Below are 15,850 nucleotides of genomic sequence, written 5' to 3'. Positions count from 1 at the left end.
GGTTTTAGGTTGTAAAATATTTTTATTTTAAGCAATTTCAGAATTTTATATTTTGAGTTAATGGAGTTCAGAGCTCTATGATGTTTTGACACTGAAATATACACCCAAAATACGTTTTGATGAAAATACTGGTTTACAATTTTTCTTCACATTAATAATACATTTCTCAAAGTATACCATACAGCATGGCACATTTGGGATCTTTGCAAATGTAAGGCTTACGACTATATATTAAAATAAAGTTGTTTGAACAATTCAGCAGGAATTTATGACTAACCCAAAGGGGAAACTCTTATCTCTTTAGGCATTTCCAACAATATCTGTAAAATGTGTTTTAACGTTAAAAATAACATATCAAATAGTGTGCAATAGTGCTGAAAAGCATCAATGGTCCTTTGCACAACATTAATAGTCAGTACATTTACAAATTAGTCACTATTATTGAAATGCATTTCTGAAGTGTATGTGGCTCAGGTGATGGACAGATGTGCTTTTTGTGGCTGTTCCTGGTGCTGATAGCAGGGAGGGGCGTGACGTCACGACAGGGACCGGGCGGAGGAGGAGGCGAAGGTGGAGAGGAGAAGAGGGGGAAGGAGAAGGGACGGAGGAGAGAGCGGGGGGATGACTGCACGAAAAGGAAAAAACAAAAAAACAACAATCATGACTCCTCTAATTCATCCTAGATTTTTCTTTTATAAATCATAATGCTTTGTCTACTAGCCTACACAGTATGCTGCAATAAATGACGAGGCTCCCCGTTAAGGTAATTATCATCTTTCACGTTCCCATTTTGCACGCCTGCATCATCTTCTAACACATTCAAGTAGGCGACACTGCGTTATGTTCACCTTAAGAAGAAAGTGTAAATCGAGGATAAAATCAAGGGTCACTACAGGAAAAGACTACACAAAAGAGCAATCGATCGGCTACGTGGCTACCTAAATGATTGATCAGATGTTTAGATTACGTTGTTAGCGATAATGCATCCTCATGACTGTCATCATTATAACCGGCTCCATTGTGTCCGATTTGAGCTTCCTCCATGAAATATTAAAATGGAAACAGGCTCCATGAGAGCGGTGCCGCATACATCACTGCCGTAGTCAGCCACGCCGAGCACATGGGTTTTGCGCACATCCCTAGCATGCGCATTGGTTGCAGTGCATGCGTCGTACCCATCACTGCTGTCTTCCGATGAACGTAGTGTCCTCTCGTAGTAGTACTTCATAACCATTATCAGCACTAAGTTACTCACACCATGCTACATTGTGGTGATCTTGAATGACCTCTAATATGAAAAATCATCCCCAAAGAAGTTTTAACCTGTCAATGTGTGTCATCCTATTACATGCTGCAGTGTAAACTGGCTTGAGAGAGATGTCCTCTCCAGGCATGGGCACCCCCAGTGACCCCCTCCTCACCAGTCCAGGAGGGAGGTTATCTGCAGCTCAGGAAGGCCTCTGGAGGAGCTCACTCCCCAAAACGGCCAGCTTTCCAACATCCACCACTCGGCTCCTCAGTCACAGAGCCAACAACTTTCAAAGACATCCAAAGCGTCGGAAGCTGATAAGACCTTCACCGCCTCCACCGCCCAACACACCCTGTCCCCTAGACCAGCTGGACCTCAGTGAGCTTCCCCCAAGACGTACCTTCCAAGATCTGCTCTTCAATGGCTGTGTCCTGTTTGGTATTGAATTTAGTTATGCCATGGAGACGGCTTATGTGACTCCTGTGCTGCTACAGATGGGCTTGCCCGATCAATTCTACAGCTTGGTGTGGTTTATCAGCCCCATACTGGGTAAGTAAACAGTAGGCAAGATGAAACCATGGGGGGCTGGAATATGTGATACATCATCATGTGATTTTCAATAACAATCATTTTGTGCAGAACATAATGCTCTATCTCCCTCCTCTGTGTTTGGCTTGAAGGATTCCTTGTTCAGCCTCTCCTCGGAGCATGGAGTGATCGATGTAAATCCCGGTTTGGACGGAGGAGACCCTTTATTTTTGCCTTGGCTATAGGTAAGTTATTTATTTTTGTGCATTTAAGTCTACTTATGTATAGTTGGGGGAACCTATGAGATACATTTAATCATTAAAACTGATGCGACAGAGACTGAGATATCCTGATTTAAGATAAATAAGATAAGATAAGAAGTACTTTATTGATGCCAATTTGGAAAATATTTGCGTTGCAGCAGCATAAAAAGACAAGGCAATGTACACAAAATAAATCAAAAGAAATAAACAATCCAAAATATTTCTGAAATAGCACTAAAAAAGATTATACATGTGGAAATACAAATGTACAGTATGATGCAAAAATACTGGATTCTCCACATCCCATAATGCCAATTCACATTAATAAACATATTTTGTTACACTTTTGTAATGTGGATGATGCCCAAATCCACAGACGTTGTAAATGATTACTAATTACCAAGATACCTCGTGACCATGTCACATTACATACCTGGAAAGTGTTTATCGTGATCAATTACTTAATATTTGACCATACTTGACACTAAAACTGAATGTCAAGATTTGGTTGAACTGTACTTTTCTCCTTTGTAGGTGCTCTGCTAGGTCTAACCCTGGTACTGAACGGGCGGGACATTGGAAGTGCGCTGGCTGACACTGCATCAAATCACAAGTGGGGAATCATCCTGACGGTGTGCGGTGTGGTTCTGATGGACTTCAGCGCTGATTCAGCCGACAACCCGAGCCATGCCTACATGATGGACGTGTGCAGCCCAGAGGACCAGGATCGAGGGCTGAACATTCATGCACTACTTGCAGGTAGGAAAACACTGATCATTTTACATTAGAAGCTATAGCTTATATTCTTTAAGGTAGTTTTGGTGAAAATAGACCTATAAAGTAATGTTTTAAGACATAACCAGTGAATGCACAATTGTTATTTTTTGTTTCTTAAACTTGCTCTGCAGGACTCGGAGGTGGATTTGGCTACATCGTGGGCGGCATCAACTGGGACAAGACACAATTTGGAAGGTCGATGGGAGGTCAACTACGAGTCATATACATGTTCACAAGTATCACATTGGTGTGTGCCACAGCTATGACTCTGTTTAGTATCCCTGAGCGCCCGCTACCAAAGAACAAAAACTCCAGCAAAGCTCATCTAAAAAGCCCCAGCCTCCCTCTTCCTCCCTCTCCCCCTGTCCCTCCAGGATCAGCTCTGGGACTGGATGAGGAAGACGAAGATGCTCTTTACAGCTACCATTACTCAAAGTCTCACCCATATAACTCGGACCCCCTTGCACATTCTTGTAGTGCCAATGCACGCCTCTGTGCTGGTCTCACAAGCCCAATATCGCCCATGAGCCCCCTCACTCCAAAATATGGCAGCTTTATCAGCAGGGACACCTCGCTCACAGGCATAAATGACTTTGCCTCTTCATTAGGAAACTCCTATATAGACAGTGTGCTCATAAACTGCTACACAGGCCAGCAGACTCCACAGGCCCTAGCCCCCAACTCCACCTCGGAGGCCCTGCCTCCAGGGGACCCCCCTCACCCTGAGGACTTCACACAGGGAGCAGGAAGCCGTCCTACAGGACAGACCCAGGCTGATGTGGCGTCTCATCAGGATGCGGAAGCGCCACAGCCTGAGGGAGATGCACAAACTCAGGTCACAGCTGGGACTCAGCCTGGTGCTGGGTCACATCGGCGCTCTTCTGCTGGTATCCTGAAGCGACCCCAGAGTCTTGCACTAATTGAGGAGCCCATGTCAACACATTTTGCTGGGATGGAGAACGGACGCAGGAGAACGGTGACCTTCAGTCAGCAGGTCGGCACATATTTTAAAATTACAAAAGCAGTTTAGTCAGTTACCATCATAGCATTTTCAACACAGTGTCTGTCTTTTGTCTCTGATGAAGGTTGCAAACATTTTGCTGAATGGGGTGCACTATGAGAGTGATCTGACTGAGAATGCCGAGACAGGAGAATCACAGATGTCAATTAAGCTGCTGTGTATAGCCATCTACAGGATGCCTCCCTCTATGCGGAGTTTATGCACTAATCATTTCCTGGGTGAGCATTATAAATGTTGTTGCACTTAAAACACTGCAAAAACACATCTGTATTGTACTTAATTTTCCCTGAGCTGATTCTTGTTCGTTTTCTGTAGGCTGGCTGTCTTTTGAAGGCATGCTGCTCTTCTACACTGACTTCATGGGTGAGGTTGTGTTTGAAGGAGACCCCAAGGCACCCCACGACTCTGAGGCTTACCAACGGTACAATGCCGGAGTGAACATGGGCTGCTGGGGCATGTGCATCTATGCATTCAGTGCTGCTTTCTACTCAGGTAAGCTCCGCTCGCTCTCACATCTTTGCAGGAAAGAGTCATTTCACAAAGAATGTGTCTCCTTTTCCTTGGCAAGCCTAACATGTTTTCCCTCTGTTTTCTCTTTGGGTTAAAGCCATATTGGAGAAACTGGAGGAGCGTTTCTCTGTTCGCACTCTTTATTTTTTTGCCTATCTGGCGTTTGGTTTGGGCACGGGCCTGGCCACACTGTCCAACAACCTCTACGTGGTACTTTCTCTCTGCGTCACCTATGGGGTGCTCTTCTCTTCTCTATGCACGCTGCCTTACTCTCTGCTGTGTGAATACTACCAGGACCCTCAGGTCAGTGTCTAAATATGTAACTTGTAAATGCTTAGTGATATTTTACCATGATCAACTCAGGTGAGAAGATTTAAACTACTCTCATTTTGTTCAACAAATATAATCAGAATCAGAATCCCTTTATTAGTCCCACAAAGGGGAAATTCACATAGTTACAGCAGAGCCACAGACAGCTTAATGTTATCACCTCTGTTCTTATAATGAAGGTAAATTGAAAGCGTGTCACAGCTGATACTAATTAGCATCTATGCCCAGCCAATCACCATAAAAGGATTTGGGACTGAAAAAAACAATAATTGTCAAGGTACTCCAGCAACACCAAGCAAGCTTCATATTTAGCACGAGTAGTACATGTAAAATGTCACAAAAAAGAAACATGGGATACTTTTACTCATTAGGTGTTTATGAGTGTTTATTTATTTAAAATATACAATAATGCTTTGTAAAATAATGAGCACAAGAATAACATAACATTATAAATATATATCTTTTTGTATTGTAACTTAAATGTAATGTTATGCAACTGTTTTGTTGTATAGTTGATTTTAAGAAAACACAATAACCAATTATTTTACACAATAATGTAAGCACTCAAATGGGTGTAAGTGTGAGTAAATCCAAAATAAGATAAACATTGATGATTGTCAGAATATTCATGTTCTTTCTCATTTCTTAAGAACGGTTGGTGAAGGAGGCCTATTCCTCTCATTTAACTCTCAGCAAGACAGTGACGAAGCACATTTACCAAAAGATTGAACCGCTCCTTCAGTCAAGTAGTGTTTTGTGATGCACTTCATAGATTGATCTTATCTAAACGTTTTGTCCCTCAGTTCTGTGGCTCATCAGAGGAGGGGACCAAACGCGGGATGGGGGTGGACATCTCTCTGCTCAGCTGCCAGTACTTCCTGGCTCAGATCCTGGTCTCAGTAGCCATGGGACCTCTGACCTCACTGGTGGGTGGGGCCCAGGGAGTGATGTACTTTGCGAGCCTGATGTCATTCGTGGGCTGCCTGTACTCCTCTCTCTGCATGGTGTACCAGCTGCCCCCCCCCTGAGGGTGAGCCCCCCGATAGCGAGACCCAGCCACTATTGGTGCACATTTAGCACTTGATTTACTTTACTTCAAACACAGCCTTACACTCACACACACACACACACACACACACACACACACACACACATACTCAACTGGCACACGCTCCCACACTGTCGCTTGGTCTCTGAGTGAGTTGACCTTCACAGCACTGACACATTGCACATCCTGTACAGCACAGTTCCATAGTTTCACAGTATTCAGCACTGCTCTTCTCAGAGCTAGACAGACAGACAGACAGACAGACAGACAGACAGACAGACAGACAGACATTGGCCACTGCTCTTATTTGTGTTAACATGACCAGTATGTTCATACAGTGTGTGTGCCCATGCATCTTTTCCTTACTGTTGCTACTGAATGTGTGACCTTTTTGAATGAAGTGTGGGACAAATATGTGTGACAGAGTGTGAGTGAACTCTTTGAAGATAGCTTAGCCCCTTCTGTCTGATTATTTGCTGTAAAATCTTGCATCATCTTTTCTTGCTTGTTGGTGTTTAGTATATAAATGTTGATCACCACGTTCAGGCTAACCACAGCTTTCCCCCTCTTTTTCTTCCTTTTATCAGTTGCCTAACATCTGCATGAGCTGCAATGTAATCTCTCAATGCCTGTGTTAATGTTTTGTTTTACGGCCAAAGGAATGTCTACCTGCCTGTTTCTCTGAGTTAGCATATTAGCATCACGCCTTAGGCAGGATCATTCTGACTAAATGATTGTGTTGCCAGTGTTCACTGACATTCACCAATTGAGGCTCCTTCATTGAATCAAGAGCTTTTTTAATTTAGCAAACACATACTCACTTGAAGCTGAACACAATTAATCACAGTTACAGTCTTGAAGGGCTTCACATTTTTACAGCAAATAAAAACACCACTCTTTACACAAGCTATTCATAATGAAACTCACCAGTGTGTCATCCCTACATTTCACACTTTGGTGCTAGGCGACTAGCAAAATGATAATTAATGCTTAGTCAGCATAGAGCCATAGCTAATAGGATGACACACATACACGCACACAAACTTTCAAAGACACAGAGAAATGTCTGCTGGTGGCAAATTCTGTCTGGGCCCTCACTAAGCCATGGTACAGCCGTGAGCTGTCACCCTACTCCGGGCCATGTCATTGTAATAATGGCAGTGATTCTTGTCATTATCAGGAAGAGGAGAAGTTGAAACTGGGGTGTGAATCAGCATTCAGTCGGAAACCGAACAAAACAGAAGATCAGCAAACAGGGAGAAGACTCATATGGGTAACCCTGAAGGTGGACAACGTAAAAAAGGAAAAGACAATGGGGGTTCATAGAGCCAGCATCAAGTGCTTATTGTCATCATTAGGGCGCATGCTTAAGGTAGTAGGCTTCTGCTCCACCATGGCGGCCCATCAACTCAGTATTACCTACTTGTTAGCCCCTTCCTTAACAGGAAATCTCCAACTTTATTCCTTTGTCCATCCTTAAGAATCCATCTGCATAAACAAAATGGTACATAATAGTTGTGTGTTTTAAATCTGTCTGTGCCATGAGAAACGGCAGTATGCTTTTGTCTGTTCTGCCTCAACACAGGCACCACGACTGACTTCAGGACTTTAACAAAAGGTTAATTTGACTATAAAACCTTTTAAAGCCTACCATACTGATGGTTTCATTGACATCAGTTACATATACAGTTTAAGACTGGTGCAAGTCTTAATTGCTGCCAAAGCAAAATGTCGATTGCCTATTTTTTGGTCTCCTGGACTGACTGGATTCCCGCCATGCTAACGTTTCTGGATCATGCTGTTGCAGCTTGCTTGAGAAAAAACAAATACTGAGTTTTCGTGTTATATGGAACCACCTATTGCTCAATATTAGCAGTGTTACTGTAAAAGCTACTTTTATTCAGGTTTCAGTTCAAACTAAAAATCATAATTTTTGGCATCTTGGACTCCTGTGTCAATTATTGTTATTCACTGATGACCGTTGTGGCCCCTACAGTACCAGTTGTTAGAAATAATTATCCGCAAACTGTGGATACACCACAGGAGGGAGCCATGAGACAAGAAACTGCAATATTGAATCTTTGCACCCGTTTCCATTACCAAGTGGATAAGATGATTCCTGCATCTATGCCAGCCATTTTCCATGTTTAGAGAAATTGGGTCAAGTGACATCATCTGCTTAAAAAGCCATGTTATTAATAAGCACTAAGGATAAGGTAAAAAACACAAAATAGATATAATTAAGTAAAAAGACAATTCATTTTTTTAATCAGAATATACAAAGCAGTGGCTGAAGTAACCAAATGTCATTCTGGTTCTGAAAAGGCAGACTTCGACACAAAACTGGGCTACCCAGCCATAACATAAAACTGTAAGAAAAACAAAGTATAAATGGTACAAAGTTGCGTGGAATGCATACAGAACAAATGACCAAAGCTTTAAGATTTAAGAGGGGTTAATTAACATTGCAACGTTTTACCTCCATAAAACAAGGTCAAGCAATCTTATAATGGAGGTGCAAGACAGATCCCCTTTATTCATTTGCACCATCTGTTATGTTAACAGGGCAGCCAAGCCAAGGATTAAATAGCAGCCCAACACAAAAAAAGTATGCCTCAACTAATAATGCGAACAACTGTCCATTAGCCCCTGCTTAAAACTTATCTTTGGTCCTTTAAGTGAATCTGAGGTCAACATGAGAACTAGGAAGAAGTGAGCAGCTGCCTGAATTGTATGAATCATCTGGTCAGCACTGACATGAGAGATTGTGCTTCTAACATACTGATATAAAACCTCAAGAAATGAAAAAACTGATCTCATGGTGTGGCCCAATTTGTACAAGTAAAAAAAAAGCTAATTTTAAAGACCAATAAATAACATTTCATAAAAAAGGATGCAGGGCCACTAGGTTTCAGGACTCCAGTGCAATGTGATAACATGGGAGCAAATAAAAAGAAATATTTCTCAAAAAAAGGTACAGAAAGCACAAGCTCTACAACACGATGTTGACCAAGACAGTGCTGCAAACAGGTAGCAGGGCAGAGACCTAAGCCTTCACTTCTGCCTCTTTTGAAGCTCCATTTTCCTCTGTCTTCTGCTTTTTTGTCTCCACCTTTTCCTATTTAAAAAATAAGGAAAATATTTGATGCATTAGCAAAGACTGAACTTCACCAGATTACTAAACACACGTCAAAAAGGTATAATTCAGTCTGGTGACAACCCACCTCCTCCTCCTCCTCCTCCTCCTCTTCAGCTGCACGCTTCATGGGCGGTGCATCAGTCTCCTCAGCAGGGGGCGCCTTCTTTGCTTCTCCTGTAAGCAGTTAGTCACATCAGAAAATACATCCTTCACATGAGGAGTAATTAAGACAAGATTCATGGGAAGAAAATAAATACTATCTTGTCAAAGTGGAACTCAGGGCCACACACGTTGACAGTGTTAATGAGTCAAATCAGAAGCAACAAAGTTAGAGTTGTAAAGCCTCTTTTAAAATAGTTTCTTCTTAAAAGAATATTATTTTACCATAATACTGCTCTATGAACATACCATTTCCATTCTTGTGTTTTTCCTCTGCTTTGTCTTCTGCTTTGTTTTCTGCTTTGTCCTCTGCTTTGTCACTGTGGTCAGCACCATTCTGAATGAAAACAGGGAAAAGTGAGTTCAGTAACAGTAACACAGCATGATTTGGATTTTTAAATATAAGATACATGTTAAACAGATATATGTATTTACATTTAATCCCTAACATATATTTCCACTTATCCCCCCAGAGTCTTACATGTACACACTCCTCTGGGGACACTTAAAAAAGGCATGTGTGTGGAGCTCTCAATTACCCCCCCTGGGCATAAGCTACCAAGCTACCCTAGAGAGACACCAATGGAAAACGTCTAAGGACTTGCTAACTAACATCTGTCCCATTTCACAACCCAAACAAAGCACTGTGTGGAGGGAGAGCAGCTGAACAGGATGGGGGGGCGGGTGCAGCGACACCTGCATGATGAGGGGTGCAAAGACAAAAGGCCATGAGGCCGGTCCTCTACTCACTGTGCCATTGGCAGGTGCGTCCCCGGTGTCGGTCTTCTTCTCCTTCTCCACCTCCTTCGCTTCTACTTCTTTCTTCTCTTTCAGCTCCTACAAAATAAAAGCACGTCTCTTGATTAATAAAGCAACGAGTTTATTCTGAAGGGGGCAGACGCTCCTACTACGTCTGGTTTTAATTAAAGAAAACTAATTTGCCATATGTGGGATACATTATAATTAAAGGAAGACATTGTTTGACATAATTAGTTGCAATGGTGAACGTTTTTTCCAAACTAGTAGTGTAATGTAAGGCTGCTGAGGCTTCCCGCCCACAGCAGCAGCTAAAACCAGACGCACCGTATCTGCCGCTTTGTCTGCTCAACAAGACACTTTAGCTAACCTAACCACATCAAATACGTTTGCATTTTCACACACAATATTTAGCTGTCCACGCTGATAAATTGAAAATAAGTCACCTTGTGAAATGTTAAGATAAGTCATTAAGGTAATTTATTTCCCCCAAATTAACGTCATTGTTTAAACTTAACATGAAGTAAAATGAACGTGTAATTCCACCGACAACGGTTGTTTAACGGGAGTAGCTAAACCACATTATTAATATACGTACAGTTAATAAAACAACTTAAAACAAAAGTTCAAAAATCTTTTTAACACGACAGTTCAACCGAGAAAAAACGGAATTAAACGTACCTTGGCAGTAACCTCTGCAGTTATGGTCTTCTCTACAGCTGTGTCGGCCATGTTAAATGTTTGGGTATTAATTTAGACCGTTATAATCCTGTTCAGAGAAAGATGCTTTATTTCTTGATTCTTTGGCGTCGTGTGATAGTCCAAAGAAGCTGGGAGAGAAATGATGTCTGTCTGTCTCCGCTTTTCTCTGAGCTTGTTGAAAATCCTCTCTCGTTGGCTACAGCGGGTCGATCCCGCACATGATTGGACAATGTCACTGACTGGAGAGTTTGATTGGAGGGATATCAAGTCAATCAAACAGTCCGTCCCGCCTACGTTTGTGTCTCATCGCTGATTGGTCGTTATTTTTTTAAAGCGCTGCACTGAGGTACCAAACTTCTTTTTACTTGTTCTATCCATCAGTTTGGATTTGATTTTCGTTACAAAACTTTTATCATTGGATGTAATTGGTTAGTTTTTTAAGTAAAACTCACCAACGAAGGTCTATTGACGACTGGACATTGTATTAAAATGACAGAGTGTAAACGTTTCTAATCCTGTGCCCTCAAACGCCATCTATTGTCTTACCGCTCTTTCTCAGCAGATACATGGGGTGTCACATTTCAAGCAAATAGAAATAATGTGAGGATTTGAAAACCTTGAGGCCACTCCCTCTTTCTATATTTAACACTTGAAACGAAATGTGTTCCTGCTTATTAAGTGTGCTTACACTTTTACAAACCTAGCAAATGAATTCAAAAGAAACATTTGTGCAATTTATTATTTTTAACAAAACTTTAAGCTAAAGACGTAAGAAACATTTTGTTCAAACATTACATTTGGCAATGTGTAGCTCAATTGATAAATGTACATTGTACTTTAATTTGATTATTATATTTCCTTCTAAAGTGTTTGTAAAGCCATTGGAAACATACATTCAACAGTTTGAGGCGAAATATGTTAAGAAAAAGAGGTAACAAATCAATAAGCCACACACTGGCTGGTGATAGCAATACATGTATTGCTTTGTGATTTGTCTCCCAGACAGTGGGGTGTGGTGTGTGGTACAGTCATTTTATAATAAAGTGTGAAAGCCTGCAGCGTATACATCAGATTATAGTTTATTGCCGCAATACTACTAAAAGGGTTTTTCTTTCATCTGAGAAAGTGAGCTTGCTAAAAGCACTTTCACATGCACATGCAAATAATAAACAAGTATAACATGCATTATACTGTATTATGTGTAGGGGTATTTCATGAATCATGTTATTGTTTGATATTAATATTTCAAGTATTGTTGATGAAAACACAATTTTAACTTTCTATATCGTAGATTCCCAGTTATGTGTGCCTTTTCATGATTATAAAGAAACATAATGTCTTGTTTTTAGTGTTGCCTGATATCCCTGGCTGTTTCTTTTGCTCTTCCAGAAACTAGATGAATTGTCTTTGCTGTCACTGCACTTGCTCATCCAACTGTTAAACCAAAGGAAATGGCAACACACAACTTTTGCGTTTGGAACTCAGTAATTAGTTATACGGTTGAACATACAGTTAAAAGAAGGCAACACGTCTTGTATGCGCCACACTGGACCACAATGGAATTTTTACAAGTTTCAACAAAATGTTTTGACCCTGAAACACCTTATTTGCCACGCCTTACCTTGTTTTCCGCCCACACACAACTATCATCGAATTTCATAAAACATTTACCTGCAGTTATCAGATAGTTGTCAGGGCAACAGTGTATTTTTCACTCGCTTAACAATGGTCGACAAAACACCTGGAGTGTTCTCCAAATAATATGGATTACAATTATTGTCATTCTCACTAATGTTTGTGTCCTTAACTTGCCCCAATGCACACAAGAAGGATATCTACCACAAGTGCGTTTTTCTTTCTACAACGTTAGTGCTTTCCTTATCCTACTCCACCTCACTTATCTTCACCATGCCATGGCAGTTCTCAAGCCACTGATTTTAAAGACGCCTCCAGGCCCTGTATAGTCATTCATCTCACATTTGGCAAAAATATAATTATAAAGTCTTTAATTACATTCAGAGATCAAAGAGGTATGGGTTAGTGTGCCAGCTGGTTACTTTGAGATTTATCTTCTGTCGGATTGGAGGAGGTTTTCTCACTTGTGCTGGGTATTGTTCTAGTAAGGATATATTAAAATATTGCCAAAGCTTCTGATGTATCAAGTAAAATGTCATCAGGAACAATGATCAATAGAGAATCAGCATTGGTTTTATTTGAGAAATGAATAGAGTGTGGATACTGCACAGCATTGAAGCCGTTATCCATATAGTTTTCGGGACATCCACAAGAGGAACACAGCAAACTAAAAAGCACCAGAAGGAATTACTCACTGTGTGACTGGAAAATGGGAGCAATCAGAGAGAGAGAGTGAGGGGGTGTGTTTGTGAGATCATTTCCTGTCTTTTTTTCTTCTTATTTGCCTACCTCAACATGTTTCCATGCACCACCAATCTGTTACAAAGAAAAAAAAGTCCATCTATGGGCAGCCTGTTTCAGTATGCAGGTAAAGAGGTAACCAAACTGTTGCAGCAAGTAGGGCAATCAAGGACAAGTTGGAAAAGAGCTGCAATTTATGTGGTGATTTTTGCAAACCTCTTTTTTGCCAACAACTGTAATGTGTTTGCCACACTTTCCACAAGTAGGAACTGGAAAACTTTTTAAGGCCAGTGGGACCACAGAAAGTAAAACTGTATTAAATAAAGCTTCTTTGTTTTCAAAATAAATGACACTAGTTTGAAAGTAAATTAAATGTTTGGCATCAGGGCCCATAGCCTGTGGAAACATTGCATGTTAAACAGGTCAAAGGATATAGGATAGGAAGTAAAGCACCTTAATTTCACCTTAATTTCCTCAGGACAAAGAACTGACCTGACCTGTGGAATGTCATTGCTCAGGGCAGCAAAGTGGGGCCCATCCCAGAGCAGAGGTCAGGATTAGGCGGGGGAAGGGTCCCCATAATTGGGAGGATTGGTGGGGGCAAAATTAGCTCTTTTGTTTTGAACAGCAGTGTTCTGCCCGGTCTGGCTGGCTTTCTCTGGTTTTCAGGCAAGCCCTGCAGAGTACAGGGACAACATACAGTTGGCTTCTCAGTGGCAATGTTCAGTCGCATGCACTGTAAAGAAGAAAGTCATGGATCTATAATTAACACAATTAGGCCGAGCCATTTTTGACAATAATGAAAGTGCCGCCACAAGACCCCCCGAGGCTCATTCTGTATAACAATGATAACAGTAAAAAGACAGAAGAGGAAAAGAAGACAAAATACAACACAGCAATAATATAAAAACTATACACAAAGGAATAAATATGAACACAAATATGGATGGATATATGAAAATAAAGTAAATACGTTTACATGGCTGAATAAAGTTTCCACTTAAAAGTAGGATAAACCAACACATTTAACCTTTACTTTGCCAAGGAGAACCCATGAGACCGAGGTCTCATGTTTGATGGTTCCCTGGTTGCATATCATAAATACACGCATTGACATCACAAAACAATACAATTTCTAAAATAAAAAATTGTATTTGGGATGTTAATGTACCAGTCAATGGAATTTATTTCATAGAAATAAGACAATAAAGAGTATAAAAGTAGGCAACAAAAACAGTCTCGCTATGGGTGTGAATTTAACCTTTTAAAGCAGTATAAAAATTTAGAACACAAGTTAAGTAAATAAAACTAAAAAAATACATTTATTTGATGCATTAAATATGAAAAACTGTATCAGAGTAGAATCACAAAATAAACAAAAAACTCCGCAGAGGCACGCTGCCACGACATCCTGAAATCCTGCGGCTCTGGATTGTTGGGCTTTTGTGGTTGACATGCCCCTTCAATGTTGCATGGATGAGTCTGAAGGTGCTTTAAGAATTAGAAAAATACTAAATCTATTGTTTACCGTTGACAAAGACTTTTGGTCTTTACACTCAGATTTAAAGCACTGTTTGTCACAACCTCAAACTCATTCCAAATGGGTGTTATTTAAGGACGTGCGTTTCTTGCTTCCTGGCTTAAGATAATCATGGGCAGGATATTATGGTGCAGGTAAAGTCTGAAGAATGTTTTTCTATTTACATTGGGTTATGAACTCTGCTTTGTCTGGCTCCATTTTTGCTTCAATTGAGCCAAGTGGGCCTTTTCAATTTGTGGCTCGTGGCTCGAATACAGCCCTATTGCAACCTCAATCTGGCCCTTTGATAATCAACCTCTCAGAAAACGTTCACCACTTTCTGCAGATTGCCGTGTCCAAACACAAACCAAACATTTAGCTCTGTTAATCCTCGTGTTTCACTTCTCATACTGAAATGTTTTCGCGTGCTGGACCATGCTGAAGCTAGAGATTAAAATGAAGGCATCCTTCTTGGCTGTTTATCATTCAAATCTGACCCTCACAAGTGTTGGAAAGTTGTGAAGTACATGAAATTAACTAGTTTAACATTAATTTTAGCATATGTATTGGAGTAGTTACAATTGCAATTTCTCTGTGCTAAATCACTGGCACTACATCCATTGTTGGCCCTGACAGGAAAGCTTCTCTACTGTAATATACCCCCTTTGACAAATCACTCACCCTTTTTTATTCAATGGATTTGTTAGTGATCAAGTCAGTCTCAATGTCCTATGAGTGAATACATTTGTAGGGGTATATTTTATTGTATTTCATTTAATGCATGACCTGTGACCTGGGCCCTTTTTGAATGAACTCAATGAAGTGGCATTTCTTGCTGTTATGGTACCTATGATATATGTTTTATTATAATTGTGTATCACATGTATATTGTCAGATCGATAATCTTTTTACCAAAGTATTTTAAACTGCTGTGTTTAAGCTTTGTTTCACAAAACACAGTTTCTCCTTTTTTTCAAACTAGCTTTGCTGTAGTTCAGCTTTTTCCAGCTTACTTTTAAAGTGACTTCCTAAATACTGTCCCTTACCTATATTTGGAATTAAATGAAAAATAGGACCCAGAACAGACTCGGATCATTCTGACTACATCTCCCAGCTGGCATCGGAACGCTTGATGGAGGTGTTGGAAGAAACTGCTGGGAATAGGTCACCTGGTTAATACTGACTGTGTTGCCACAGCGACCTTGACTCAGAAGAGCTTCTAAAAAATGAATAAATGGATGAACAGATGGACAAAAGGATGACAAATATGAAGTGTAAATGCATCATGTACTCACATTACAGAAGCCAATATAGTGCACATGTTCTGTAAATTGTAAATGCAATATGTAGGCTGCAATGTCAAAGCATGTATCGTAGACTTACTTTAAGTTCATGATGATTGTTGACATTTTATCAAATGAGGCAGATGTATAGAGTGTGTGTATATATTTAATGTTATTCATAACAAATCAT

The 15,850-nt window shown here is 40.5% G+C and overlaps 2 protein-coding genes across 5 annotated transcripts; one reads left to right on the top strand and one right to left on the bottom strand.

The window, feature by feature from the left end:
- The first annotated feature begins 546 nt into the window (after positions 1-546).
- slc45a1 (solute carrier family 45 member 1) lies at positions 547-7,184 on the top strand. Of its 2 annotated transcripts, XM_034219179.1 has the most exons (10): positions 547-763; positions 1,358-1,798; positions 1,930-2,022; positions 2,575-2,799; positions 2,949-3,811; positions 3,903-4,056; positions 4,154-4,330; positions 4,446-4,651; positions 5,482-5,708; positions 6,907-7,044. In XM_034219179.1, exons 2-9 carry the CDS (start codon positions 1,378-1,380, stop codon positions 5,704-5,706), a joined length of 2,364 nt encoding a protein of 787 aa, XP_034075070.1. In that variant the 5' UTR covers positions 547-763; positions 1,358-1,377; the 3' UTR covers positions 5,707-5,708; positions 6,907-7,044. The 2 variants fall into 2 exon arrangements, with proteins under 2 accessions (XP_034075070.1, XP_034075069.1); XM_034219178.1 differs by having other exon boundaries at positions 5,482-7,184.
- Positions 7,185-7,966: 782 nt separating this feature from the next.
- Positions 7,967-10,934, bottom strand: si:ch211-222l21.1 (prothymosin alpha-A). Of its 3 annotated transcripts, none has more exons than XM_034219180.1 (5): positions 10,462-10,934; positions 9,775-9,861; positions 9,274-9,361; positions 8,951-9,039; positions 7,967-8,844 (listed from the first exon to the last, which is right to left on the bottom strand). In XM_034219180.1, the coding sequence occupies exons 1-5, from the start codon at positions 10,510-10,512 to the stop codon at positions 8,773-8,775; spliced, it is 387 nt and encodes a 128-aa protein (XP_034075071.1). In that variant the 5' UTR covers positions 10,513-10,934; the 3' UTR covers positions 7,967-8,772. The 3 variants fall into 3 exon arrangements, with proteins under 3 accessions (XP_034075071.1, XP_034075072.1, XP_034075073.1); XM_034219181.1 differs by having other exon boundaries at positions 8,954-9,039; positions 10,462-10,776; XM_034219182.1 differs by having other exon boundaries at positions 8,957-9,039; positions 10,462-10,766.
- Positions 10,935-15,850: the final 4,916 nt, after the last annotated feature.

This window comes from Gymnodraco acuticeps, unplaced genomic scaffold, assembly GCF_902827175.1.
Source record: "Gymnodraco acuticeps unplaced genomic scaffold, fGymAcu1.1, whole genome shotgun sequence".
In the NCBI taxonomy this organism is placed as follows: domain Eukaryota; kingdom Metazoa; phylum Chordata; class Actinopteri; order Perciformes; family Bathydraconidae; genus Gymnodraco; species Gymnodraco acuticeps.
The sequence above is the reverse complement of the archived record's forward strand: the minus strand, read 5'-3'. Positions and strand labels throughout refer to the sequence as shown.

Bases quoted from the DNA above. Each gene is read 5' to 3' on its own strand.
- si:ch211-222l21.1 (XM_034219180.1), bottom strand. From the start codon at position 10,512: ATGGCCGACACAGCTGTAGAGAAGACCATAACTGCAGAGGTTACTGCC. The intron at 9,362-9,774 runs GTGAGTAGAGGA...GTTTTCATTCAG, and splicing joins ACGCACCTGCCAATGGCACA to AATGGTGCTGACCACAGTGA. The intron at 8,845-8,950 runs GTGGGTTGTCAC...TTTTTTAAATAG, and splicing joins AGGAGGAGGAGGAGGAGGAG to GAAAAGGTGGAGACAAAAAA.
- slc45a1 (XM_034219178.1), top strand. From the start codon at position 1,378: ATGTCCTCTCCAGGCATGGGCACCCCCAGTGACCCCCTCCTCACCAGT. The intron at 2,023-2,574 runs GTAAGTTATTTA...TCTCCTTTGTAG, and splicing joins TATTTTTGCCTTGGCTATAG to GTGCTCTGCTAGGTCTAACC. The intron at 2,800-2,948 runs GTAGGAAAACAC...CTTGCTCTGCAG, and splicing joins CATTCATGCACTACTTGCAG to GACTCGGAGGTGGATTTGGC.